Here is a 27,802-nt window from a genome sequence, read left to right as displayed (position 1 = left end):
CTGAATCCCAGGCCAGCAATATTTGTACTTTACAAGAAAACTAACACACTTTTAAACATTTTATTCTTTTCATTTTATTCCTCATTAACTGTAGCAAACAAAGTGGGAACTGACGCAACAATATTTGTTTACATTCAGTAAGCAACTTCATAAGTTAGAAATGAAAATCTTGTTAAAGGTTTTTCTACCTTTCACCTTGAGGGAGTCCTCCTTTGAAGTGTGGCCACGCCCCCTGCTGTCATATTGCATCAACCAAAACGATTTTATCATTTAAAGAAATGGTGTCTCTTTAATAAAGATCAGTATTATGCTTTGAAAGTTTAAACCCATTGAGCACAGCACAATCAAGCTTAAACGGCCCACTTTACCTGCATTAACCTAAATGCCTCCAATAGAGGACGTACCACAAAGTCCTTACCTGATTATATGTTATCCTGCCAAATCCCTCGTTTAGACATGTTTGCGTCTATGCATAAACATACAGATAAGCGATTACAAATCACATTTAACATCCCAACTGGATGTTCTTTGCAGAGTTCATCATGGGTATGGAACACAGAGATGAATTTATTTTGTTTGAAAGTTTTCAAGGTATTTCTGATTTCCAAAGACAGGCAAATTGTAATTTCTGTCAAATCACAATCACATTGTGGACATTTTAACACCGTAATCTTTTACATATTAAACAGTGTTTATTGAGCCTCACTGATAAACAGGTAAAGAGCTGAGGTGCCTGTGTTTTTTGCAGTGCAATAATTTAACTTTAAATGTCTAAAACAATCTGTGGGACTCAAAATACTAAATAAACTACTTAGGCAGAAGCTGACATTTTTAATATTAAAACATATTTACAACCTAACATGCAATCTTCCCTCTGAAGAAAGATAAGTATGCTTGTTTACCATTTACAGTCTTAATAAAACAGTTTGGCCACATATTCCATCCAGTTCAGTGAATTCTGCATAAAAATTCCACTGACAAAAAAAAAAAAACATAAAAGGAAGAACACAAAGGCCCCAAAGGAAAAACATATGCACAATTAAATAAAATTCCTTCTTAGCTATTTAAACTTCCAAGATTGAGTTATTAATGTGTGAATTTTTACTATAATCAAAATACATGTATATTGCATTTCTGCGGACCTTAGAAAACACTGGTTTGACAAGATATATTAGGGTTTACATTAGGTGTTTTGCCTTTTTTTTTCTGAAATATTCAGAATATCGCTTCAGGCAATATAAACAGCATAACATTACATTGTCTTTCATGGACCAATGATACCAGATGCATTTTTTTTGCTCACATTTTACCAAATGCCATTATGTCTTAAAGAGACAGTGGCTCAGAAGTAATTACAGGAGATGGAAAATTAAACCTTTATGTGCAAAGAGAAAGAAAGGTAATCAGATTGCACTGCTTAATGTGGCAAATTCACATTTAAGACCAAACTGTGAAAAGACCTTCAACTTCACAGCATGTTAAACCTATATTACAGGTAGATATCTGTGATGAAGGCATATAATATAATCAAAAGTAGCCCAAATCCTCTTTTAGACTATTTACGTATTCTATAAATTCATTATTATATTTTTTTTCACCCTATTTGGTACTTTATCAAGAATTTTAACCAATACCTAACAAGTATGCCTAGTTATCTATTAGATATAAATAGACAGCATTTCAAAAGGCCCATTCCAGTTATCCTTTCTTAACAACAATCAAACCATTTCACATCCATCATTGTCTTCCTCCACCTAAAATAATATTTCTAAAATGTCCATCACGGCACGCGTCTCCATTAATCTGCGCTTAATACTTCACGTCACGCTTCTTCAAATAACTTTACCTTATTTGGCTTGAAATGCACGTTTACAAATGAAAAAATTATCAAAATAGCTCTCCTTGTTCTTATTGACCCGGAAACTTGCAGGCATTTCACGACAAGCCTTTGGTTTCTACACTTAAAAAAAGTTTCAAATAGTAAACATTGAAATTATACATGCAAAACTGTCTTTTCCAGTCCAAGGATAGTTTCCCTTGCATCGTTGCCCTCTGGTGGCAGTTCTATCTGTGCAAATGGGCCAGTCCACAGTCCTGTGAGGCTGTCTGGCGGAGGGGGGCGTTGTCATCAGTGTTCGCCGGCTCCTGAGCATTGCCGTTTGTGGGGCCGCAGTGAGGAGTGAGTTTACGGAGATACTCTGCATGGACAGGTTTGTGGCACTGTAGTACCCGGATCGCCTCGTCGATCTTGAACCATTTCCGCTTCCGACCTGCAAAACATATTTCAGAGCTTTTTTTCAACACTGAAGCCAATACGAAATATTTAAAAGCATAAACTACAGTAGTCTACAGAGCCCCTAAAGGGACATGTTGGAGGGAAAAAAAAAATATGAGATGGGAGGAAAAATTATGTCAATGCTTGCAAATGTTTTGCGTCCTCCTGAGAAATTTTGTCCCCCTCCACAGTTTTGTCAATTGCCTGAGGTGATCGAAAATTAATTTTGTACTCACAAAAGCTACATTTACTTCTGACATAATGCCATTACCCAGCTAACAAAAATATGTTCAAAGAACATTTTAATAATATTCCCATTAAGTTATGAAAACGATACTATGGCCCGAGAACCAATGGTGCAATTTCTGAATGTTCAAAACTACCAGTTTTTTAAACATTTAAAAAACTAGGAACGTTATGGCAACATTAGTACTGAATGTTCTCTAAACATTCAGAAACAAGTAGTAGCTAACATTTAAAAAACTACACAAATATCCAACTAAAACGTTTCAGAAAAAAAGTTTCATGAACAACGTACAAATAACATTTGTGCTAATATTTTGAAAACATAATTAAAGACCAAATAACTCTGAATACATGTTCTATTAACATTACTGGAAGAATGTTTGCCAGAACGTTAGCCAAAGTGGAGAACATTCCCTGTTAGCTGGGTAAATATTCAAACATTAAAAACACACACCAAAACATATAGCGCAAATATATAGTTTGTCATTCAACAAGAGCAAATAGGGGAAAGGGAGGCAACAGATATACCAAATTTTATTTTTTCAATATTTTTTTTTTATATCTAATGAATCTTCTTTATACAGTCCAGTATGTGGAACGATAAGGATTTCCAGGCATCAATAGTAGCAGGTTTAGCTTTGTTAAGTTGTGCTATTGTACATTAATATTTTACTACATTAAGAAAGTTATTTATCCAGTATGTTTCTGCATGATTTATCATGATTAGTCGCACGCAATTTGGCAAAGGCTGTGATTATTTTATGCGCAGCTTGTCAGTGCTGTACGGCTCTGTGATCAGTAATAAATGCTTCTCCATCTGAAAGCCAGAGGGCGCTTTTGCGCAGAAACTCCAAATATGCCCTGCCGTAGAAGTAGAGAACACACATCATTCCAGGAAATCTACATAGGCATTATACTATCGCTGTAGCTGAATGAACAGAAGATTGAAACATTTTGATTGACTAATAAACACACAGCTGCCTTATTCTGTGTAAGAAGCCACATCATCTCACAGAAGGACGCGAATGTCATTATGAAGTGAGTTTGGAGTAAAAACATGTTATTAAATGTTGTCTTTTGTTGGACAAAATGTTAATAAACGCTTCTCATGTCTGTAAAGATGTTTGATGCGTGTTGCTTTTTCAAATGTACATTACAAGCGTTTCAGCGCGATTTCAATGCTATTTTCCGTATCGTGCGATAAATCGCGCAGCCCTAATTTGGCAAAACCAGCAAACAACATTTTCTTCTGTATTAAGTTTATTCAAAGATCAGAATCATCATTAAGGAGACAGACGTGGTTTAAAGATCTAGACAGTTTGAAGAATTGCTGCTCAGTGTTAAAAATGCACAGCTTTATTTAAATACAGTACAAAAGGTCAACTTCACAGTGAACTTGTCAGACATTTGGCTGCCCAACCATCTGACTGACAAACATTCCACTGTATTTATAGTCCTCAAAACTGTCTCTCACAAAGTGCTGAAACTTAAACATTCACCTTAAGTATTTTTAAATATGTCATATATGCAGGAAGGTTAAAGGTCATTACTTTGAGAACCGGACTATTGACCTTTTTTTTTTCATTCTAGTCAGCTCTGTGTCAAGTAAACTCGTTTCCTCTGTGTATTGAGGTTATGATGCCCTATTTGGCAGCTGAAACTATGGTACAGGCAGAGCGAGGCCAGCGATAGGGGAGTGTAGTGACGCTAACTGGAAAACAACTGTGCCCCTGCTAACTGCACGCCTCCCTGTGAACAAACTTCGGTCTATTTATACGGCTGCTGGGAGTGAAGGATTACCTGTTTTTTTCTTTCCTCACCATCTACAAATAGTGCAAGTTTTGAATTGCGCTGTCTGTGGGAAAATGTTATTATTGTGTATCCTTCCTGACAACAAAAATTCAGTAAGTAGAAGGTTTTAAGTAGCTAATCCACATGCCTGCTCCATAGCTGTAGTAGCTTTGGAAAATAGTTACATAAATCCCCATATTTGCAGCTGCTTACAGATCAGCAGTTGTGTCTTATGAAAAGAAATTAGCTGGTTATGATAAGCTTGTCTAAAACGATTTAAATTCTGTCCTGTTAGCAAACTAAGCTGTTTGCAGACAAATAAAGTCCCAACTATTGATTTGCTGCAGACTTGGGAAGAGGTCACTTTGTTATAGGTGAACTTCTCTGGAGGACCCAATTTCCATAGACCTGTGTGCTGCTATATTTCAAGTCTTCTGAAGCCATATGATAGCTTTGTTTGAATAAAACTGTGTCTCATAATGGATGTCATACTTGCAGATGCATCTTTCATTAGATTTGAGAACTATAGCAGAAAGCAGGATTTTTAGTGAACAACTTTATCAAATGGCTTCAGAAGAACTGTAATGTAACACACAAGTCAGACAACTTTTATGCATTATTTTTTTTTTTTAAATCAGCCTAAGGGTGTTTACACATCAATGATGAAAAACCGCATTTTTCGCGTACAGATGTCATTGTCAAAACAATCCCTGTTCACACGGATCTGTGAAAACGACTAAAAACGCAGTACTACGCATGCCAGGCCAGTAGGTGGCGATATCAATTTGTAAAGAAACACTACATGCCTATAAACTGAAAACGTAACATGCATGCGCATGACGTCGCAGTTTTCACAAATTTGCATTTTGTAGTTCACACAGATGTGTTAATGGTATCGTATTCAAAAACTTGCACTTTGAAACATTTTCATAATTTTTTTTTCAGGCCCCCAAAATGCCATTGTTGGGTAAACGAATGGCCAAAAAATGAAAAAGTTTTATGTTTTTAGTTGAAAAAGGTGTTGTGTTGCCGCTGTTTTCAGAGGTGCAACAGTGTTCTCGGCGCTCGTGCACACTGCGATTCACATGGACGAGCGCTACAGTCTATCGCTTAACTGTTGCAGAGACTCTCTATTCGTTCTGTTGAAATCACAAAACGCAATACACATAAACGTATCCCTGCTCTTGATATACAATCACTGATGAACATCTTTGGTTTTAATGAGAAAAAAAAAATCATACATGGATGGATTAGAACCCAGAACCTCTTGCACGCTGAATGAAAACACTGCCCCTGGTCCATGCAGGATGTACAATTCGCATAAGTGTATTTATTAACTAATGTACAGACTCTCGAGACTAACGAAATATCGTATTATAGCAGATGTAAGAAAAAAAACTATCATATTAATTTTAATATCATATTATTATTGTAATAATACAATTACAATACACCCCCCCCCCACACACACACACATACACATTTCTGTCCAACCCACTTTTTAAAACAAAGTTACGCCACTGTGTAAAAGGCCCCTTAGTCATCATTATGATGGAAAGTTCTCTAGAAATTCTGCAATATTACTTCTTTTGTGTTCCACAAAATAAAGTCAATCAAGAGTGAGTAAATCTTTTTTAACCTTTTAAATTAACAGTTTACCTTATAGTTTGGGATGTTTAAATGATGTCTAAATGTTTTTGAAAGAAGTCTCTTATGCTCACCAAGGCGCAGTTATTTGATCAAAAATACAGTGAAAACAGCAATAATGTAAAATATTATTACAATTTTAAATAACTGTTTTATTATTTTTATATATTCAAAATGTAAATCATTCCTGTGATGGCAAAGCTGAAATTTCAGCATTTCTCCAGTCTTTAGTGTCACATGATCCTTCAGAAATAATTCTAATATGCTGATTTGGTGCTCAAGAACATTTTTTTGGTCATGATCAATGCTGTAAACAATTGTGCTGCTTGATATTTTTGTGGAAATGTGTTACATTTTTTTCACCGGATTATCTGATGAATAGAAAGTGCAACATTATAAATGTCTTTACTGTCACTTTTGATCAACTTAATGCATCCTTGCTGAATAGAAATATTAATTTCAAGTAAATCAAATCAAAAGAAAATCAAAATCATACAACACAACCAGTGTGATCTAATTCACAAGTGAATGACTCTTTTGAGTCAGTTCATTTTAGTGAACCAAAAACAATTATGAATCACTTGGAGCAGTTACTGAATTAATCCGTTTTACACAAAGAAGACAGTCTTAAAGGGATAGTTCACCCAAAAATGAAAATTTGATGTTTATCTGCTTACCCCCAGCGCATCCAAGATGTAGGTGTCTTTGTTTCTTCAGTAGAACACAAATGATGATTTTTAACTGCAACCGTTGCCGTCTGTCAGTGGTATAATGCAAGTCAGCGGGAACTTGGACTATAAGAGTAAATAAAACTTGCTTAGACAAATCCAAATTAAACCCTGCGCCTCGTGACAACACATTGATGTCTTAAGACACGAAACGATCGGTTTGTGTGAGAAACCGAACAGTATTTATATAATTTTTTACCTCTAATACACCACTATGTCCAACGGCATTCATCACTCGATTCGTTTGGTCTGATCGTGCTCTGACAGCGGCAGTGATGTCTCGCGCATATACTTCAATGAGAGTGAGACATCACTGCCGTTGAGACCAAACGAATCGAGTGATGAATGCCGTTGGACATAGTGGTGTATTAGAGGTAAAAAATTATATAAATACTGTTCGGTTTCTCGCACAAACCGATCGTTTCGTGTCTTAGGACATCAATGTGTCGTCAAGAGCTGCAGGGTTTAATTTGGACTTGTCTAAGCAAGTTTTATTTACTGTTATTGTAGAAGTTCCCATCCACTAGCATTATTTGACTGACAGACAGCAACGGTTGGAGTTAAAAATCATAATTTGTGTTCTACTGAAGAAACAAAGACACCTACATCTTGGATGCTCTGGGAGTAAGCAGATAAAATCATCAAATTTTCATTTTTGGGTGAACTATCCCTTTAAGCATTACACCAACTCACCAATATTGACCGAGTCCTCCCAGTCTTCCAGTGTCTCTGTAACAGTAAGCACATACACATATGTCCGATGCTTGCTGTCCTGGTTCTGCTGTACAGAATGAGAAACAAAGTCATCACATGGCTACACAATGTGGGAAATATATGAAAAAGTGCATTGAGTAGGTGTGAAGATAAGATGCTTATGAATGTTTATGAAATAAAGCCTTGTTTATTAAAGTATCAGTGACATGCTAATTGTAGCGTCTTATTTTATACAAGGCAGTTTGGCAGTCTTACCTCAAACACCCCCAGAAGCCTGCCAAGGGTGCCCCTCACACCAGCCTGTTTAAGCAGGAATAGACATGGAAAAAGCATTAGAGAGACTCACTTCTGTCCCAATTCACAAGCCTTTTCGGTTTTAAACATGGTTATGGCCTCAAACTGAAAATCACACATAAAGGCCTCAAAAAACTGATAATAGAAATAATTAAAAACACTCCAACAGGTCCCATAACAAATCAATATATACATGGGGCTATGATGCATTATTGTGCAGATTATGACACTTTAGAAAGGAAATTACTTCAGCTATGACATAAGATGCAGCAAGATTTTAACAGTGTTAACAACGGCTTAACATGAAGATGAACACACAAAATTTCTGGAACCGTACCAGCTGACACGACACATCAGGCCAAAACATTAGCCCCGGCTCACTGATCCGGGAGACCTGAGCTGCGTGTTTCCATAACACAGGAGATTCCCGGACAACATAATGCTCACAAGGGAACATCATGTCTTCATTCAGACACTGCAAAATGCCCCAACCAGCCCGAGCTCACCCTGCAAATTGGGTTGATACGACGGCTCACGATCGGAACTGACAAACAACAGGGGGCGATTTCAGGGACTATGAGAGATTTGTCTGTTTAAAATGCCCTGAGCGCATTTCTGTCATCTCTTTGTATCCTCATCTGACACGGTCACATGACATGTGCATGGCCCTAGACAAACCCTGAAATCAAACAGCAACTTTCATTCTGTCATAGCTGGAAAAGGACCAAATTTAAACATTTAATGAGGTCAAATGTCATTTTTATGAGTTTTGGCCTGGCTACATTCATTTAAAGAGGACCTATTATGTCAGTTTACGAAGTCTTGATTTTGTTTTTGGGTCTATTAGAATAGGTTTTCCTGCTTGAATGTTCAATAAACATTGTTGCAGCACCTTCCTTTCCAGTCTGTCATTAATGCACCGTTTAGTTATGGTCTCTATGAAGCCCCTCCTTTCGAAAAATACAATGCGCTCTGATTAGTTGTCTGAACCAGTGTGTTGTGATTGGTCAGCCGTTTTGAGCGTTTCGGAAATGTCACATCTCTTACCATAACCAAGTTTCAACACTACGAACACAACTTAACCAGGACTTTTTTTGCATATGCCTTGGGCAGAAAATATTTCAATGTGGGATATTGTGGCGTGTACATTCCCAGAAGAAAACTGAAAGACTACAGTCCTAGGCAAAAACAATGGGCCAAGCCAAAAATGGTCTTTTAATGGTTCTAACCATTTTAAATCACAAATCACTGGAAATTAGCATGAATTGCACAAATATTGTAGCTAAAACATGGAATAGCCTTCCTCAACTTGCAGACAGCTTTCTACAGGAAGAAGAATCAGTGTTGGTCCACTCAATGTTAATGGCTTGAAAAAGTTCATGAGTAGTTGAAAAATGTCTCTCAGTTCGTTCGAGTTTAATGTGAGACCAAATATTCACTATAGGGTTCAAATCTGGACTCTAAACAGGCCAAAACATGAGTCTAAGGAGACTTTTTCTCAAGCCACTTCTTGGTTGTCTTTGCAATTTGGGCAAGTGCATGGTCTTGTTGAAAAATAACATCTGATCATTCCTCTTTAGATAACTTTTCATTTGTGGGAAGCAAGCCATTCTGCAATATTCTCCTGTACTCCAAATCATTAAATTACTTTTCACATTGAAACAGCTCACCAATACCAGCAGCTAAAAAGGCTCCCCACACAATGACACCTCTTCCTCCATGCTTCACTGTGGTAGAGATGCATATATTATTATATTTCTCAGCAGATTTTCAAAGAAACCCCTCACCATTGCAACGGTTTCATTGCGATTCATCAATCCACACACAACTTCCCGTATTCTGACAAAAACTTAATTCTCTCTTTGATGTTTTTCTTAGACAGCGATGGCTTTTTAAGTAGTGCATTTGCTTAAATTTGGCTAATTTCCTGACCAATAACCTGTGGTTAAGACAATTAAAATCTTAGTGTTCAGCCATTTTGAGCTTAGCCCTTTTTTTTTGCCCAGGATGTACAAACGAGGCGTTTCAGGGAGTTCAGAAAGAGTGCTTACTGATATAGAGAATTAGAGAACTCCCATTGGAGTGGACTTTGTGCTATGTAACTTTGCAGATCTTTTTTAATGTGCAAACAGCAACATTACACACTGAAGAGTTGAAAATGTAAAAACATATGTTAATGCTTTAGGTTACCATTAAATACATTCTTTTATAAATGCAGGGTTCCTCCCTACAAGAGGCCTATTATAAAAACGACGTGTGTCGCAAGAGCTTTGGGACATCCCATCCCTGGCAAAGCCCCTGGGGGTAGCAGTTTTGGTCCCATGAGTGTTGCCATAGCCAGCAGCATGCTGTAATTCACAGACAGGTTTATGGTCTCCTCCAGGGTCTCCCTAACACTCGAATGGCTTGAGTTACACCTTTTAAACCATTATGTAACAAATAAATCCCTCGAAGTACAAAATAAAGTCTTGTGAATGAAGGATAAAATGGAAAAAAATAGGCCAAATATGGCTTAGTTGTGCAGTTTTTTTTTTTTGTTTTTTTTTTCTTTCAGTGTTATGAAATTATGCTTCAGTCAAGTGAAATAAACTCATTCATTCGATTTGAAATTTTTTAATTGAATTCAACATGTTATTGAAGAAAACATCTCAAGCCGGCTGATCAATTTTGTTATACAACAAAATAGTGTGTCCAGCCCTGTTGTAAATGTCACTATTCGTTTAGGGTACCACAGGGGCACAGGAGACATTTTCAAAGTGGGGGGGGACCAAACTGCGTTGGTCACTAGGCTAGTGTTATATATTTTGTCCAGTTGATTACAAACAATATCTCTAATGTTTTCAACTACTTGTAAATCATGAGAAAATTCCCATTCTAAACCGTGACACGGGGCAGTGCAGTCGCCTGTCAATGATGTCAGTTACCTTTGTTACCGCCTTTACTGACGTAGAAACCACATGACAACAGTGCCGTGGACAAATACGGAAGTAGTGTCTAGCGTCCAGCAAACCACTAGCTTGCTTCAAGCATTTCCTTATTTACTTCTTGCACGTTTTATGGTGGACTGTGTTACTTATTTATGGAACATAATTACTGTTTACCATCTGCCGCTGGTTCTGTCGACAAGGACAGCTCCCGTAAACTCATGACCGGAAAAGCGGAAGCGGCGCCGGCGACTGTGTCATAATAAAAGTCCCGCTGCTCGTGAGGCGTGTGTTGATCAATCGCTCCAGCTCCTCGTTCAGCTCCCGCAACGGGTCCTGCTCTGCTTCATACTACAGTAACGTTAATAATCGCATCCACGAACATGAGTTCTTCCAGACTCCAATCCCTATTCTTTTGCACCGTCCGTTGAGATGGAGACCACATGTCCCAAGTTTCCGCTCTAAAACTTGGCGTCATCAAACTACGCCTTTGTTTTGAATAGGCTTCTAGCGACCTCTAGCGGAAAAATATCACAAATTGTACCTTTAACCGCCTTACATTGTAATGGACTGGAGCTCACGGTTCACATTGGGAGAAATGGGAACACTGGGGCACCGCGACCGCAAAGGGCACCTTCACTTTCGCGATAAAAATGCATGCCACTGATAAGCATTATGCAGTATTACAGTAGCCCATACACATACCTATCAAACGCTCCTCTCCTGCGTCCTCCCCACTGCGTTGCTGGTCGAGGCATGCGTTGCTGGTCGAGGCAATAATCACTTTTGTTTCGCTTTCAAAGATCTCTTTTATAGATGCCATCAATGCGTTTACCTTTCTAGATGTAACTGTTAATTACCGAAATCAAAATATAAATCCTCACGAAAATTTCAGTCAATCCATCTCGCGCATCAACCTGAGAGATCAGCCTCCTGTCAAATTTCTCGGTTTCTGAATGGACAGTTTGGCTTTGATTGACAAAACGCTAACGTTCGGGCATGATTTATATACAATCGACCTGTCCTAAAACGTTAGCATGCTTTGATCGATTGCTTGGAGATCGCGTGTTTCTCCGTTCGAGAGCGCATTTCCGGTTCACATTCGTGACAAAACAGTTGATTATTTACGAACGAAAGCTCACAGAAACGTGAAAATTGTCTCATTTGAAAGAAAATATCCTAAGCTAAAAGATGATTATAGTTTGACTGATTGAAGCCCTTATCAAAAGTGCGGGGGTCGATTTCTCCTTTCAAAACTGTGGGGGTTCCTGACCCCCCTGTTCCCCGTGTCAACGGCGCCCCTGGAGTACCATAACTAATTTCATACTTTTGGGTGCTGTAATTAAGCTGCATTCAAATTGGGCAACCGCAAGAGTCCAAACAGCGTGACTCTTGAACCTTAGGGACATGTACATTTCAGACGGACGAGGCCAACGGTAACAGGACACGGTTTCTAAATGTCGCTGTAATACTTCACAGCTGTCAACAAATTACCCTCTTGGCAACCTCTACGATGGCCCTTCAATGTCATGACACAGCCCATCCTTGAAACGAATCGCATAACCATTAGCTGAGATAGACATGAAAAGATCCATTTAGCGAAGCCTCTTAAATTGAAGATGACAGAAAACGTGCTGATGTACAGATTGTGAATGATGATTGAGGAACCTATATAGTGGTGGTGGTATCACATGACCATAGCTCTCATACCGAAATCTATAACAGCTGAGTTAAAAGGTGTGGGCAAAAACTGAGTGGAATGCAGAGTGAATGAGAGAGTTTAACAGACTTTTTAAATGGATAAATTAACTACATAAAACAATAATAAATAAAAAAAAATAAAGATTAAGTTCCACAGAAGAAAGAAAGTTTTGGAACAACTGTAGTTATTGGTTGTACTATCCCTGCAATATTATGTAATATTTTTTTTCTTGAGACATTTTGAGACCAAGTTTAAGACATTTTTCCACAACTGGATTAAAAATTGGATTAACAAGATCATTATTGGTTGGACAGAACTTACTGTACTGTGTTACTCTTTTAAAAATAGTATGCAGCATATAGAATATACTGCTAAGTATGCAATAAGCAGTATGCATGGTGTAAAGAAAAAAAAAATCTTGGTGACAAGATATGAGACAGCTGCAAACCATAACTCTCACCTAAATATGAGCAAGATCTCTATGCTGGTGCTGTAAACATAGCACTACAGTATAGTGAGGCCTCATTTAGGACCTTGGACCTACCGACAGACCCTCAAAAGCCTGAAGGACCACCATTACCCAACAGACCACCTGATGATGCAACCCCCTTCAGTAAACCAGTAAAGATAAGACAAGATTTTATTTTACTCTAATAAATGCATAACACAGAGATCAACTGATAAGTCCTGCTAAATAACTGAAACATTTAAGGTTGTAAAAAATACAGATGGGAATTCAAATACTCCTCATATTTATGATTGTTGTTTTCATGTAAAATAAAACATTATTACTTTCTAACTTGCGTGTTTCATTTAAAAATATACACTACAGTTCAAAAGTTAGGCTAGTCTCTTATGCTCACCAAGGCTGCACTTATTTGATCAAAAATACAGTAAAAACAGAAATACTGTGAATAAACACTACATTTTAAAATAATTGCTTTTGATGCATTTTAAAAAGTATTTTGTTCCTGTGAGTTTTCAGCATCATTACTCCAGTCTTCAGTGTCACATGATCCTTCAGAAATCATTCTAATACACTGATTTGGTGTTTAAAAAACATTTCTTATTATCAATGTTGAAAACAGCTGTGCTGCTTGAAATGTTTGTGGAAATCTAGATACATTTTTAAAGGATTCTTTGATAATTATAGAGTTCAAAAGAACTGCATTTATTTGAAATATTTTCTAACATTATACAAGTTTTTACTGTCACTTTGGATCAAATTAATGTGCCCTTCCTGAATAAAAGTATTAATTTCTTTAAAAATAATAATAATAAAAAGAGTCCCCAAACTTTTGAATGGTAGTATAGGTGGATTTATGATTAAATTATTTATGGAAAGTGGTTATCTGAGAGATAGGGTCTGATCCTAACATTATCTCCATCAGACCTTTACGTGGTAATTCATTAAACTCATCCAAAACCACAACAAAATATACTATGCACTGTAAACCCTAATGCTCAACATACTTAATTAGTTTGAGTAGGACAAACTTAAATTGAAAAAAAAAAAAAAAAAAAAAGTTCAGTTAAATTAACTGCTATGAATATTTAGAACTTTTTCTTTTGAGTTCAAAGCACTGACATATTTCAAGTAAACTGAACTGCTTCACTGTTTTGAGTTGTATGAACTCATTTCTTTTAATTTAGACTAACTTAAGTTTAACTGAAACTGGACTGGGATTTCTTTGCACATGGCACTCGAAAGGGAGAGTAAATGCTGAAATTAAGTGTTATATAATGGGTTTTTTTGTGCAAGATTAATGGTAAGAGAGATTTAGTAGTGATGAATGTTTTGCTAATTTAGAAGAGTTTCTGTTAATGTGGGTTTTTGGAGAATTACTATCATGGCGACAAGTGGTGAATGCTGCTTGGTATGAGAGCAGGTAAGTTATACGTTTTAAGTTGCTGTACTCATTCAGTAAGTGCTATACCATGCTATTGTTAACATGTTAGCAAATTAGCAAGTTGGCATTTTTTGTATTTTCTTAGGGTTTACACTGAAGTAAATAACTCATTTGACTTGCAAGAATAATTAACTAAATATTTAAATGTATGAGTTAGCTAACTCAGTACTTTAAGTTAGGATCAATTAACATGCATGAGTACTACAAATTCAAAACTTGATAGTTCTGCTTACTTAAAATTGGGAACATCATAAAATTTGCATTCACACTAGGGATGCACCAATACCACTTTTTTTTCAGAACGAGGGCAAGGCAGACATCGATACTTTTATTTTTGGTACTCGCGGATACCTATAGCTGTATATATTAGGTAGAGAAACCAAAAGAATATGAAATGGAGGATTTACATGTAATTTGTTTAGCAAATATATATTTCCTTCAGTTATTTTCATGCTTAATTATGCCTGTTAAAATGTATTGTACACAGCTCTATTACTATTACTGTTCATTCTATTGCTCTATCATGTTTTATCTTTCATTTAATAGCACAGCACATATTTAGAGATGCTTCAGCAGGGCTCAATGCAAATGTTTTTGTAAATATTTTTTTCTACTGGCCTGGATGGGTCAGTGGTTCAAATGTTTAGATACCAGTGAAATATCACAACTCTCTAATACAATTTTGATACTACAGCACAAACTACTAGCATAATTAATATAAATGTAAAACATTATTAAAGGCAAGTAAACGGTCAGTAATAATATAAGAACAAATATTACAAAGAGCACAAATAAATACAATAGAACAAAGATACAATTGAAATAAACAGTGCTTTTCAGGTACAGAATTTAAATAAAGTAATCAAATGTAAAATAACACTGCATAGTCACTAAATTAAATATAGATTAATCTTTATTAAAGTTAAAAAAGTAATTCAGTCAAGAGCAAGGAGTGATTTCTTTGTCTTTTGTTGTTTGATTAATGTTAAAAAACACAGCAGCAGGTTTATTAAGCTGCTGTCCCTTAAGACCGAATGCACAGATCCAATATACTGTTACACGTGTTTTATTTCTCAACTGTTTAAGTTCATTTAATACATAACCAAATATGTTTACTAGAATACTCACAAAGATGGCCTTTTTTTTTTTTTACATAATTTTGTGTGAATTCGTCAGTTCATGCGCAAGACGTGAAAGAGAATTCAATGCAGTATTCAAAAGCGGTCTGAGATGTTTGCGTACAGTAAACTTCTTGACCTGTAATAATGTAGGAAACCACTCGTTATACATAAATCAAGTAACAGTTCAAGTTTTTACTTACATATACAATTCAGTTTTAATCCAAATGATGCATGTGTGCCGAGCGTGCAATCAGCAATCAAAATCATGCAACAGAAGTGCGAGCACTCTCTGTTTTTACAGTCAGTTATAGTTAGTAATATGTGCCTCATTTTACCTTCTTTGCTATCCATTCTGCTCTCAGTTTACTCTGTTGTCTGTGTTTCTTTGTCACAAGCACTGTACTGTACACACTGCATGGTATCAGTTGCTGGTATTGGAGCATTTCAATGAGTACAAGTACATGAGCACAGTATCGGTGCATCCCTAGTTCACACCATGATGTAATTACAAGACTGACACTTGTAAAAAGCGTTCACGTCCTCGTAGAACATTTAATTACAACTTGTAAACTGATAATATCACATGACTGCAGATTCATTTAGGTGTTGATGGTGTTGCCATAGAAATGCATAAATCCCAGTTCAAGGACGTGAACAACTCCGAGAACATCATGTGTTGTGATCTCGAAATTACGGTATTTACGATTTGGCATGAATGCAGCATAACTGTCTAGTAATCCTAAAGACCTTGATTAGCTGGAGCTAAACTCTGCAGGAAAGTGGACCTTGAGGGCCAGAGCTCACCTCCTCATAGACCTCTCGAACCGCAGCTCCTCCAGGCTCCTCTTCTGGCTCCATCCCTCCTCCTGGAACGATCCATTGATCTGGGTGTCGACTGCTGCTAACGAGCAAAACCTGCCACACACACACATTCACAAACGGAGCTTAGTCAGCTAGTCCAAATCCAAATGCTCATCAACACTTTGCCAGAACATCATGATTACATAACTAAGCCTAACCTGACACTGCTCACAGTGCTATCAGTACCAAAAATACCATCCATCTGATAAACTTCCTTGCAATCTAGGAGAAATATTCACCTCAACATGTACTGGAGCAATTCATTTAATTTCATTAAGAGTGATAGTTCATGTTGTTCCAAACCTGTATAAGTTCCTTTGTTAATATTTTGACTGTTTTTGTCCATGCAATGAATGTTAATGGGTTCCAAAACAACATTGGAACCCATTGCGTTTCATTGTATGGCCAAAAATATATATATTTCCCAAAGTTTGATCACGGTCTTTTACTAAAAAATGTATTATATATATATATATATATATATATATAAATTGCATTTATGCTTCCATAATGAGCTACTGCGATTCCAGTGCATTAATCTCACTCAATGCCATCACTCTCCACCACTCTTCTAGAAGGCAATCGTATATCTGTGGAATCACTTCTTATAAATAAACTACCAACAACAGCTGCCTCAGCCATAGCGACAGATTCTGTGTGCTGAGAGTCAAGCTCTGCTTTGGGCTATGAGGTGTGGGAGCAAAAACAGCTGCGGCTGGACCAGGTGATCTTGAGCGATGGAGAAATCTCACAGGTTCTGCATTAGCATTGCTCCAGAAGGATCAAACGGTTCAGTCATAGCCCTAGATTGGGAAAACCTAAGAATCCATATGCCCACTAATGCAGTTACAGTAGTTGTTCAAGGATAAAAATAAAAAGTTGTTCACCTTTATTTTTAGCAATTTAGTGCACTTTCATTCCAGAAAGCATTGCAGTCAATATTTGGCTATGTGATATGTCAGGAAAAATTCCCCACCAACTGAAAGCTATGAAAGCTATTTTCATTCAACTCTTTATATAAACAATAACTCACAAAGATAAAGCAAACCTTTTGACTAACACCATAAAACAGCAAAGATATTTACATGAATCTGACCAAATCAACTCAAATTTTGAATAATCATGGCTGACAGGTAGAATGTATTCCCTGATACGTAGACTTTTAGTCATATTAGCCATCAGATCAAGAATCTTGAATATTTTTAATATTACATTGAGTAAATTAGAGCATTTTGGGAAATTAAAGGGATAGTTCACCCAAAAATTAAAATTATCCCATGATTTACTCACACTCAAACCATCCTATAGGTGTATATGACCAACACAGACGAACATGACTGACATTTTAAAAAATATCTTTTCTCCGCCAAGGTTTATAATGGTAGTGAATGGTGCTCCTGATTTTGAAGTCCAAAAAAGTTCTTCCATCCATCATAAAATATATCCCCACAGCTTCAGGGGGTTAATAAAGGCCTTCTGAAGTGAAGTGATGCGTTTTTATAAGAAGCGATGCGTTTTTGTACATATTTAAAATTTTATAAACTAAAATAACTAGCTTCTGGTTGACGAATGTACGGATACCGCGCAAAAAGAGTAACTTCTGACACCATGTGTGACTTAGGATTTAGGAGTAGCGTAAACTTAGACACCTCTTGCAGTTCCAACATATAGGGCTGGGCAACAAACTCAAGCTCCTCTCAACATTTCTCTTTAAAATTTCCCGTTTTAGACTTCTAAATCGTGACCGGTGTTTTTTTTTGCTCTATCCTCTGCATTTCCACATTTGTCATTGCGTCATGCGTCAGGTCAGGGGTTACTCTTCCACCGTTACTCGATTTGTGTAGGCCATCTGCTGGAAGATATGTACTATTTTGGACTTCAAGATCAGGAGCGTCATTCACTACCATTATAAAGCTTGGAAGAGTCTGGATATTTTTTAATATATATTTTTAATATGTCTAAATAGTTATTACTTTTTATTTCAGTTTTTTTTTACATAATCAAGTTAAGCTATATAATGTTGCTTGGGCAACTAGCTGAAATAAAATGTTTAATTTTTGTATTATATTTTATTTTATTTCAGATAAAGAACTTTTTTATGGTTTTAGTTTTAATTAACTTAAATATTCCTGATTCAAATTCAAACTGAATTGGAATTTAAAAGGCATTCTCAATACAGTTTAAAATGGTGCACAGCCCTGAACTTTCTACCAGCTGATGATGTTAAAGGTGCCCTAGAATTTATCTTGGCATAGTTAAATAACAAGAGTTCAGTACATGGAAATGACATACAGTGAGTCTCAAACACCGTTGTTTCCTCCTTCTTATACAAATCTCATTTGTTTAAAAGACCTCCGACGAACAGGCGAATCTCAACATAACACAGACTGTTACGTAACATATATGTGTTACGGAACTTTTTCTTTTGAGTTCAAAGCACTGACATATTTCAAGTAAACTGAACTGCTTCACTGTTTTGAGTTGTATGAACTCATTTCTTTTAATTTAGACTAACTTAAGTTTAACTGAAACTGTACTGGGATTTCTATTTCCCAGCATGCTTTGCACATGGCACTCGAAAGGGAGAGTGAAATTAAGTGTTATATATCAGTCAGGATCATTAATATGTACGCCCCCAATATTTGCATATGCCAGCTCATGTTCAAGCATTTGACTAGGGCAGGACATCTGGATGTGCACAGCTGAATCATCAGACTAGGTAAGCAAGCAAGAACAGCGAAAAATGGCAGATGGAGCAATAATAACTGACATGATCCATGATAACATGATATTTTAGTGATATTTGTAAATTGTCTTTTCTAAATGTTTCGTTAACATGTTGCTAATGTACTGTTAAATGTGGTTAAAGTTACCATCGTTTCTTACTGTATTCATGGAGACAAGACTGTCATTATTTTCATTTTTTAAACACTTGCAGTCTGTATAATTCATAAACACAACTTCATTTTCTATAAATCTCTCCAACAGGGTGTAATGTTAGCTTTAGCTACGGAACACTATTAAACTCATTCAGAATCAAATGTAAACATCCAAATAAATACCATATTTACGCGATTAGACATGCTGCATGACGAACACTTTGTAAAGATCCATTTTGAGGGTTATATTAGCTGTGTGAACTTTGTTTATGCTGTTAAAGGCAAGCGCGAGCTCCGTGGGTGGGGAGCGCAGCCTAAATCGGCTTATATTTAATGATGCCCCAAAATAGGCAGTTAAAAAAATAAAATAAAAAATCTATGGGGTATTTTGAGCTGAAACTTCACAGACACATTCAGGGGACACCTTAGACTTAATTACTACATCTTTTAAAAAGACATTCTACGGCACCTTTAAAAATCAAGGGTAAAGAAATATTCTCTTCACAGATAAGGAATGAATCAAGGACTGTCTGAAAGCCACAACAAATGGATACCAGTTTCTATGACTTATAAAAAAACAGCACATTCATCTGAATAACATTACTTAAACAACTGTAATCAATCAATTACTCAATCTTTTTCACCATTATAAAAGGACCAATTAGCTTTATTACTCCAACCCTCATAGTCCTAAACATCTGCTGACATACTGACCCAGTTCAGAGCCCCACTGACACTCAAGATGAAGTGCATGTTAAATCCCAGCATGAGTCTGAGGAACACGTGCGGCCCCATCATCATAAACATGACCAAAGAGAGTGCAAATCTTTTCACTTGGGCAAACCCCAGCAGACAGTGGCTGTCTTCCAGTCACGATATGGCATCAGGGCCAAGGCCGTGTTTGATGTTTCAGGAAAGTCTGTTAACCTATTTGTGGATTAGATTATAAAAGGTTTTACAAGTTTCACAGATAGTTTGCAACTGCTTGAAATGTAAAACATTACATTTGGCAAGTGCTTTTACCCTAAACTTCTTAGAGTGGATTCAGTCTATATATTGCAACAGTGTGTGTGTTCCCAGGGAATCGAACCCATGACCTTCCAGTTGCTAACGTTATGTTGTACCAGACGAGCTACTGACATGCCAAAACAACTCACATGCATAACAGCATGTCAACACAAAACTCCAAGACATTCACGCTTCCAAACCTTTCACTTCATTTGCAAGTTTGAAAGGTAAAGCTCACAAGCTAAAGGAGGAAACGCTTACGGCTTAAAATCAGTCACGTACGGCACGCAACTGAGTGCTGTTTCATTCTGCCTTGTTTTAAGGGTCATTGTTCAGGTTCAGTCCACTGTATCATGTTCGCATTTAAGGGGATCACTGTTGCTATGACAACTCTGGCACCACTGTTATTGAACCAGTCTGCTGAGCATGACAATTCAAAAACTGAAATAAAGTCCCTGAGGTGAATGTGGTCCTCTTGGTAGACCAGAAATGACTGTTTATCGCTAACATAATTGTTTGTATATTTGAAGATAAAGTTATAAAATCTACTTTTGTTTGGGACAACTCCGTCCAAAGAAAAACAGTTCAGGCATTTTACCAAGATGCAAAACAAAAACAAGCAAAGCCACCACATTCAATAATAGTCATAAGTGGGCGACAGAATGACAGTGGCTCAACTCAAACAAACACCCATAAAATACAAACATTTTTCAGAAGAACTGTATCAGCAGTATTCTTTCTGAATGTAAATACACATCCTAACCACACTGTCAAGAGAGTTGTGTTGATTGGAAAGTCAACAAACCATGTTTATTTTAAGTATTACTATTGTTTTACTGATAAAACGCCATGCTTATTACTGCTGTAGTATTTACTATTCAATGCACACTATGCAAATCCTTTGCAAAACACATTGTTTGGAATATTGTATCCCACAATTCAATACGCTCAACTTTTGACCTTTCCAGTGTGACGAATGAACCAAAAGTGATGTTCTGCATCATTTTTTTAACATCTTTTTCGAGAGATTATTTGACTCAACTGCCAATTTTTTAGGCATTTTTATACAAAATTGGAACAAAAATGCAATTTTGGAACCATTTTTATTTAAGAAATGACTGGGTGCCCCTTGTGATGAGGTTGTGTTCAAATGTAGTTGTTTGACTGTTTGAAACATTTGTAGTAAAATAATGCAGTTTCACTTACTATGTTTAGTAGGGCAGTATATTATATTTAGTATTTACTAAGTAGCTTGGGGGTCAGTTTGGGGTCTAAATTTTTTAAAAAGTGATGGCAAAGCTGAATTTTCTGCATCATTAAGGCCCCACCAAGAACAAACGATAACGATAAAGACAGAGATCTAAAAATCATTCTAAATAAAAAAAGAATAGCACTATGTCCACACCACAGCTAAAACAATAACCATATAGAGAAACAATATCATTGGGATCACTTTAAGAATGATTTTTTCCAGCATAAAACACTGACAACCAATCAGAATCCATTCTAATTTAAGGGCATTCACTGCGGAGAAGTCCAGAAAAAGCCACCACTGTTTGACAAGTCACTGTCAAACCCCCTTTTTAAGGATACTTTAAAAGGTCAGAACACACCAAGCCGACGAACTAGTGGCGACGAAAGCAGACTGCGGGGTTGGCTCATGTCGGCAGTGTCTGTGTGCAAAGTTGCCCTGACACACCAAACTGACGCTAAACAGCCGACGGCCAAGTAGCACGTCAGTTCTGCGCCTGCGTGAGATGAAATGCCTTTCCAAACCAGCAGGCGGCAGTATCTGAACAGCCAATCAGAATGATCAGATGGCCCGACGGACCGACGAGCTCCAACACCGATTCAACATTTCGAATCGGCCGAAAAAAAGCAGACGAGGACCAACTTCAGTCGACGGCGCGGAACACACTGAGAAAACTTAGTCGGCCGACGAAGATAAACTGCCCAACGGTCGACCGTCGGCTTGGTGTGTTCCTGCCTTAAAGAAAATGGATATATGGAAAACAATCGGTCATACCCGAATAAATGGTGAGAAGTATCAACAATGAGATCATTATGTCAGGCTAGCAAACAGTGTAACATAAAATTACCTCAGGTATCCAGCATTAGTTTCGACAACATTGTCTTGCATCCTATGAAGTTGCAGTTGTTTTTATTCCACTCAGACTTCGTCAGCTAAATTCACTGTAAGATTAGATTGATGACACTAGCTATTCACTCAAAACAGCGTGCTGAGGACATCTGCTGGTTAAAGCCGCGTAAACGCAACAAAAACATGTTTTGAAAACACTTTGAAACCGCAGCGTTTGAGTTTAGAATAAACAGACCGTTATCGTTTGTTGGTGTGGATGCAAATATAGTTATCATTATTTTTATCTTTATAGTTATTGTTCTTGGTGCGAACAGGCCTTTACTCCAGTCTTTAGTGTCACATGATCCTCCAGAAAGCATTCTATAGGCTACTGATTTGTTGCTAAAGAAACATATCTAATTATTATCCATGTTGAAAGAGTTATTAATTCTGGTTCATATTTGTCATTTTCGAGAAAGTAGCCTATAGGTTATTCTCTTGAAAATGACTAATAATATTACCCAGAATGCATTGTTTTTACGATATATATCTGTTTCAATGGAAAACGTGTTTTGTTTTTTAGTCATTTTTTAGAGTGTAGACGGTTTTAATTTTCAGATATTGATTTGCAAGCCAATTAAAACACCTCAGCAACTACTTGGAAACATCCAAGCATTGCTGCATTGTTTTGCATTTTCTTCAGAAAATGTAAAAAAATATAACACTCAGAACACATTAGCAAAGGCATAGCAATGCCCTGACAACCTTACACAACACCCCACTATCATGGCTATCACTATTTACACAAGCATTGCTGCATTGAAGATCTTTTTAATGAAATTTGAGAGCTTTCTGGAGATTTATATTGTGTAAATAAAGTGGTAAATTATGTTGTTGTTGTTTTTTGCGCAAACAAAGCACTTTTCACAAAGTTAAGATTAAACCACTGGAGTCACATGGATTACTTTTATGATGTCTTTACTACGGCTTGAAAGTGGTAGTTGCGTAGGCTGTCAATGGAGGGACAGAAAACTCTCATATTTCATTAAAAAGATCATCTGTGTTCCAAAGATGAACGTAAGTCTTACGGGTTTGGAATGACTTGAGGTTGAGCAATTAATGACATAATTTAAATTTTTGGGCAAACTAACCCTTCAATTTTTCTAGCTGACTAATGCGTTTATAAACATTGAATGTATTTTCTGAGGTAAAAGTGATGTTATAGGCTACCTGATATAAAGTTTACAAGCTACTGGCGTATTTCCGTGGTTGAAACATGGATTGAGCAATTACATGAGACATGATACGGATTTTGGTAAGTTTTACTGTATCTTTCAACATACCTTATGATGTTCATTCATATTTATTCATGCATCTAGTAGTAAAGATCAGTTCACTGATCGGCAGCATACTTCAGGCTTAAAGGGTTAATCAACTGAAAACAGCATAGACCAAAAGATCAAAATGAGAATCAATTAAAGAGAAATCGACTCATTCCTATTATGAGTCTTTGTAAGGTCTTGTAGGACAAGAGCACAAACAGCAGACGAGCTGAAGGGCTGCACTTCTCGAGAGTGTGCTATGTTGTCGTTTGTACTCGGCTAACTATCACTACGGCAGGAATGCATTGACGTCCACGGATATAAGGTTCCTGTACTCAACACTTAAAATGAGCAGAAGTGAATAGAAATACACAAAAACAGGTAAGATCCTTCCCAAAGATGAGGATAAAAGAGAGCTAAACAGCAATCGTTTGAATAAATAAGAAATAAATAAAGAGACAGATAAAAAAGTGGTGAAAAGGACTCTGTCAGTGGACAGTGAGTGCTGTCATTCTGGTTCTATAAATTGCTGCTGATATGTCACTTGGAGCCTTAGAACATAGTGTAACTTACCCCCTCCCCTCCCCCTCTCTTAGTGCTAATCACATGGAGGAGAAACCTTGGAGACCAGGTCCTGTTGCAATGCGGAACATTCAGGGTCTGAGGCTCCCATGCCTCAACATGTTTTATGTAATCAAACTTAGACAACTCTCTTAGTACTTCTTAATTAAAAATACACTGACTTGGTTGTTTCGACAAGTTCAAGTTGATTTAAGGAAAAGAAGACATCTATGGGGGAGTATTTGTGTATACAACAGCATGTTCCTGTAATTTATGAGTGCACTTCCCACATCAGGTCAAGCCCTCGCCTCAGAAGTCAAGAACACCTAGACTGTGACTGACACGTTTCATAATAGACAGTATTTTTAGTATGAGCAGAACCTTCTTTCGAGGAGGTCGCAAAATGCTGTGGGTGATCAATTTGATAGTAACAGCTCTTCAATGATTCAATGAGAGGCTTTCAATTTTGTGGAACACAAATTATATTTTAAAAAGTCTTTATTGACTTTCATTGTATGGAAAAAAAATAGCCTAAAGGTGCATGTTCAGAAATTGTCTGTACATGTCAAACATTCACCAATCAATCACAAAACAAATTAATTGTTGGATTTACTTAAAAAAGCAGTGTCAAGTGGTAATATAAGTCATAATATTTATATGTGCAGTTTATTTAATAACATTATGTTTATTACGTAAGGTGGACACATTTATTGACTTAATTTACTTTATTAAATTAACTATTTGCTCTACAAAATGCACTATACACATAACTCGTTGAACACACTCAATTTAATTGAGAGCAGAAATTCGATCCTATAAACATGCGTATAAGAGTGCTCACAATCTAAGCACAGGCACAACTCTTCTGCATAATGGTAACCAAAATTCAAAAACATTATAGAAACTCCTCTAAATAACCAACATAGCTGAACATTAAACACTAACATAAACTAACATCATCTTTCCCCTTACTGAAAAACACATAAAATAACACTTTAATCCCTAAATTTACTCTCCTAATGCAGTCCCTTGCAAAGCATGCTGGGAACTACGGATCAACTGCCCTGTTAGTTATGTCAACATTAATTTGTGCATTTCACTCAGTAATGTTAAGTTGAATAAACAAACATTTATTAAGTAAAGCTGACAATAAACATTTTAGTACAAACAACTCAGTTAAATTAAGTTAATGTAGTTACATGAGTTTTAGTAATGTGAAAAGAATGGTTTGAGTGAAACTAACAACAGTGAAAGTTCATTTTTTGAGTGTATACAGTACATTTAAAGTGTTTAGGTAACAAACCTTCTGATTAAGAACACCGTGTCCCCTTCTCTCTCTCTCTCATATGGACCACAAAACAGTATACATATGAATTCCTTAAAGCGCAAAAACTATGAAAACATTAAACTGGAGAATGAGTAACAACTGTGAGATATGATCTGTCAAGTCTTAAGCAGAAGGTTATCTGTTTTGGATAGATGTCATTACTCTGGAGTAAAGCTCACTGCTGACTTTTAGTGTGCTGATCTCATTGATTACATTTATAACACCTGCCATCAGTCCTCCGTGCACAGTCATTTATTTCTAGACATGAATCATGAATTAGTGGTCGGTGAGTGAGGTAATAATGTTAACAAATGGAAGCTTACAGTAAAGTGTTACCTTTATTTGTAATATTATTTAGATAATTTTAACTATTAAGATTCAGTTAGTTATTAAATAATATTCCTGTTTTTGTGGTACAATTTAAATAGACACCAGAATTCATTTATGTTAGTAGTAAAATTTAGTTGAACTATTATAGCCATCCTGATAAGTCATAACTAGGGATGCACCGATATGAAAATGTTGTCCGATATCGATAACCGATAATTCTTTAGATTTAAAAGCTGATAATCAATATATTGGCCGATAAATCTAAATCCAAATTCTTATATAATTTTTGAGAGCCTGATTACAAAGACAAAAGTTTCACCAATAAAAATCATGTCTCAAGCACACAATTATGATGTTCTCATTATAATTTCATGAAGCCTATATGACAGACCTGCACTGCCCATGTTGCACTTAACTGTATTTTCCTTTTTGAAATGATTCAAGCAATTCAATCATAATTCAAGCAATTCATGAACAGTGTGCTTCTGAAGTGTCTCAGCTGAAAGAAATAATCCATTATTTATTGGCTTTAATATATCGGCCAAATGTTCTAATTGGGCCGATAACGATAACATTAAAAATGAACATATATATCGGCCGATACCGATACGGTCACAACATATGACAAGTATAAAAAAAAAATACAACTTTAACTAATGAATTTTTTTAAAAAAGGGAGAAAAAAGGGGAAAAAAAGGCACTAGTAACAGCTACAGGTATCTAATAAATCTGAAACACTTACTATTTGGATACTAGTAACTATAAATAAGTACTAGTAGCCTAGCTATTAAATAGTTACTGGTAAATTTGAATTAGATAACTGCTGCATCTGTTATAAATACTAGTTGGAAGGTAACAGTTGATATCCGGATCATAGACAGATATAAAACTCAATGGCAGTGGAATAAGTACTAGTCACCACTTGGATAGCTGCTTAAGTTGTCACACGTTAAAATAAAGCTCCATTTGTTAACATTAGTTAACATGAACAATGAAAAATTACTTCTAAATCGTTCATTAATATTAGTTTATGTTCATTTTAGACGTTTACTAATAATAAATTATTAAAATCAAAAGTTCCATCTGTTATTATTTAATGCACCGGAGGTAAAATGAACTAACAATGAATAGCCTAGTTGTATTGTTATTAACTAATGTCAACAAAAATGTATAAATACTGAAATAAATGTATTGTTCATTGTTAGTTAGTTAATGAATTACCCTACCTAAGGTTAATGGGACCTTATGGTGAGGTGTTATGAAATAAATATCAAATGATTCTAGTCACTAATGGTTGGCTTACATTGATTTAAGAAATAAGCCCTGGTAAAATAAAATATATAGTCTAGACTACTAGTTAGTTACAAGGAATACCATTCTAAAACAGGTAGCAATATCTCTTTCTGACGTCTCTGTGGGCAGTAGTAGTAGTACTACATGTAAACCACTTTTCTCAGGCTTACCTCGTCCTCCCGATCGTTCTTGAAACATAGACAAGCTGCTCGTTTTTTAAAGCCCTCTCCGTCATATGTCCTTGTCTGATTTGGCTTGAATTTCATCATGTGGGGTTTTCTCCGAACAAAACAAGAATACAAGTGTTCTCGGTTGCCTAGTTTTTGGATCTCACGCGCAACGCAACTGCCTTTCAGGCCAAGAGCTGAAAGTCGTCCCAGATTTTCCAGGCTGATCATACAGTTTGCATTTACAAGACGTGCCTCATGTTGAAGACATAATTCCTCTCTTGACAGCGGAGATTGTGAGTTTAGGTGTTCTCGTCTTGACCATGGTGGCTGTTTGGTGCTGTGTGTGAACACTCCTCTGCTGCGGCTCTTCAGCTCTGCGCAGTCGCCTTAAATCAGCTGCAATAGGATCTGCGTTACAAACCCAAGATGCCATCAACAGATAGGCGTTTCCCTTTTTGAAAATATGAATGAGACATCATCTCAGCTGCCAAAGGGGGAAATTGATTCACCAACGCTTGATGTGGGTTGAATTGAACTATGATACATTGATAAATTTGATACAAATGTCAGTTATTGAGTCGAAGTAGCACTAGAGACAAAAGCCACACTGACTGCAGCG

General features: G+C 36.5%; 1 protein-coding gene across 2 annotated transcripts; it reads right to left on the bottom strand.

Annotated features, from left to right (window-relative positions):
- Positions 1–57: 57 nt before the first annotated feature.
- Positions 58–27,598, bottom strand: nudt4a (nudix (nucleoside diphosphate linked moiety X)-type motif 4a). 2 transcript variants are annotated; one of them, XM_067390225.1, is made up of 5 exons: positions 27,184–27,598; positions 16,157–16,267; positions 7,657–7,701; positions 7,381–7,465; positions 58–2,270 (listed from the first exon to the last, which is right to left on the bottom strand). In XM_067390225.1, the coding sequence occupies exons 1-5, from the start codon at positions 27,409–27,411 to the stop codon at positions 2,065–2,067; spliced, it is 675 nt and encodes a 224-aa protein (XP_067246326.1). In that variant the 5' UTR covers positions 27,412–27,598; the 3' UTR covers positions 58–2,064. The 2 variants fall into 2 exon arrangements, with proteins under 2 accessions (XP_067246326.1, XP_067246324.1); XM_067390223.1 differs by having other exon boundaries at positions 7,381–7,468; positions 27,184–27,596.
- Between the last annotated feature and the right edge of the window lie 204 nt (positions 27,599–27,802).

This window comes from Chanodichthys erythropterus, chromosome 7 (assembly GCF_024489055.1).
Source record: "Chanodichthys erythropterus isolate Z2021 chromosome 7, ASM2448905v1, whole genome shotgun sequence".
NCBI classification, from domain to species: domain Eukaryota; kingdom Metazoa; phylum Chordata; class Actinopteri; order Cypriniformes; family Xenocyprididae; genus Chanodichthys; species Chanodichthys erythropterus.
Note: the sequence above shows the minus strand (reverse complement) of the source record. Positions and strands in the feature narration are given on the sequence as shown.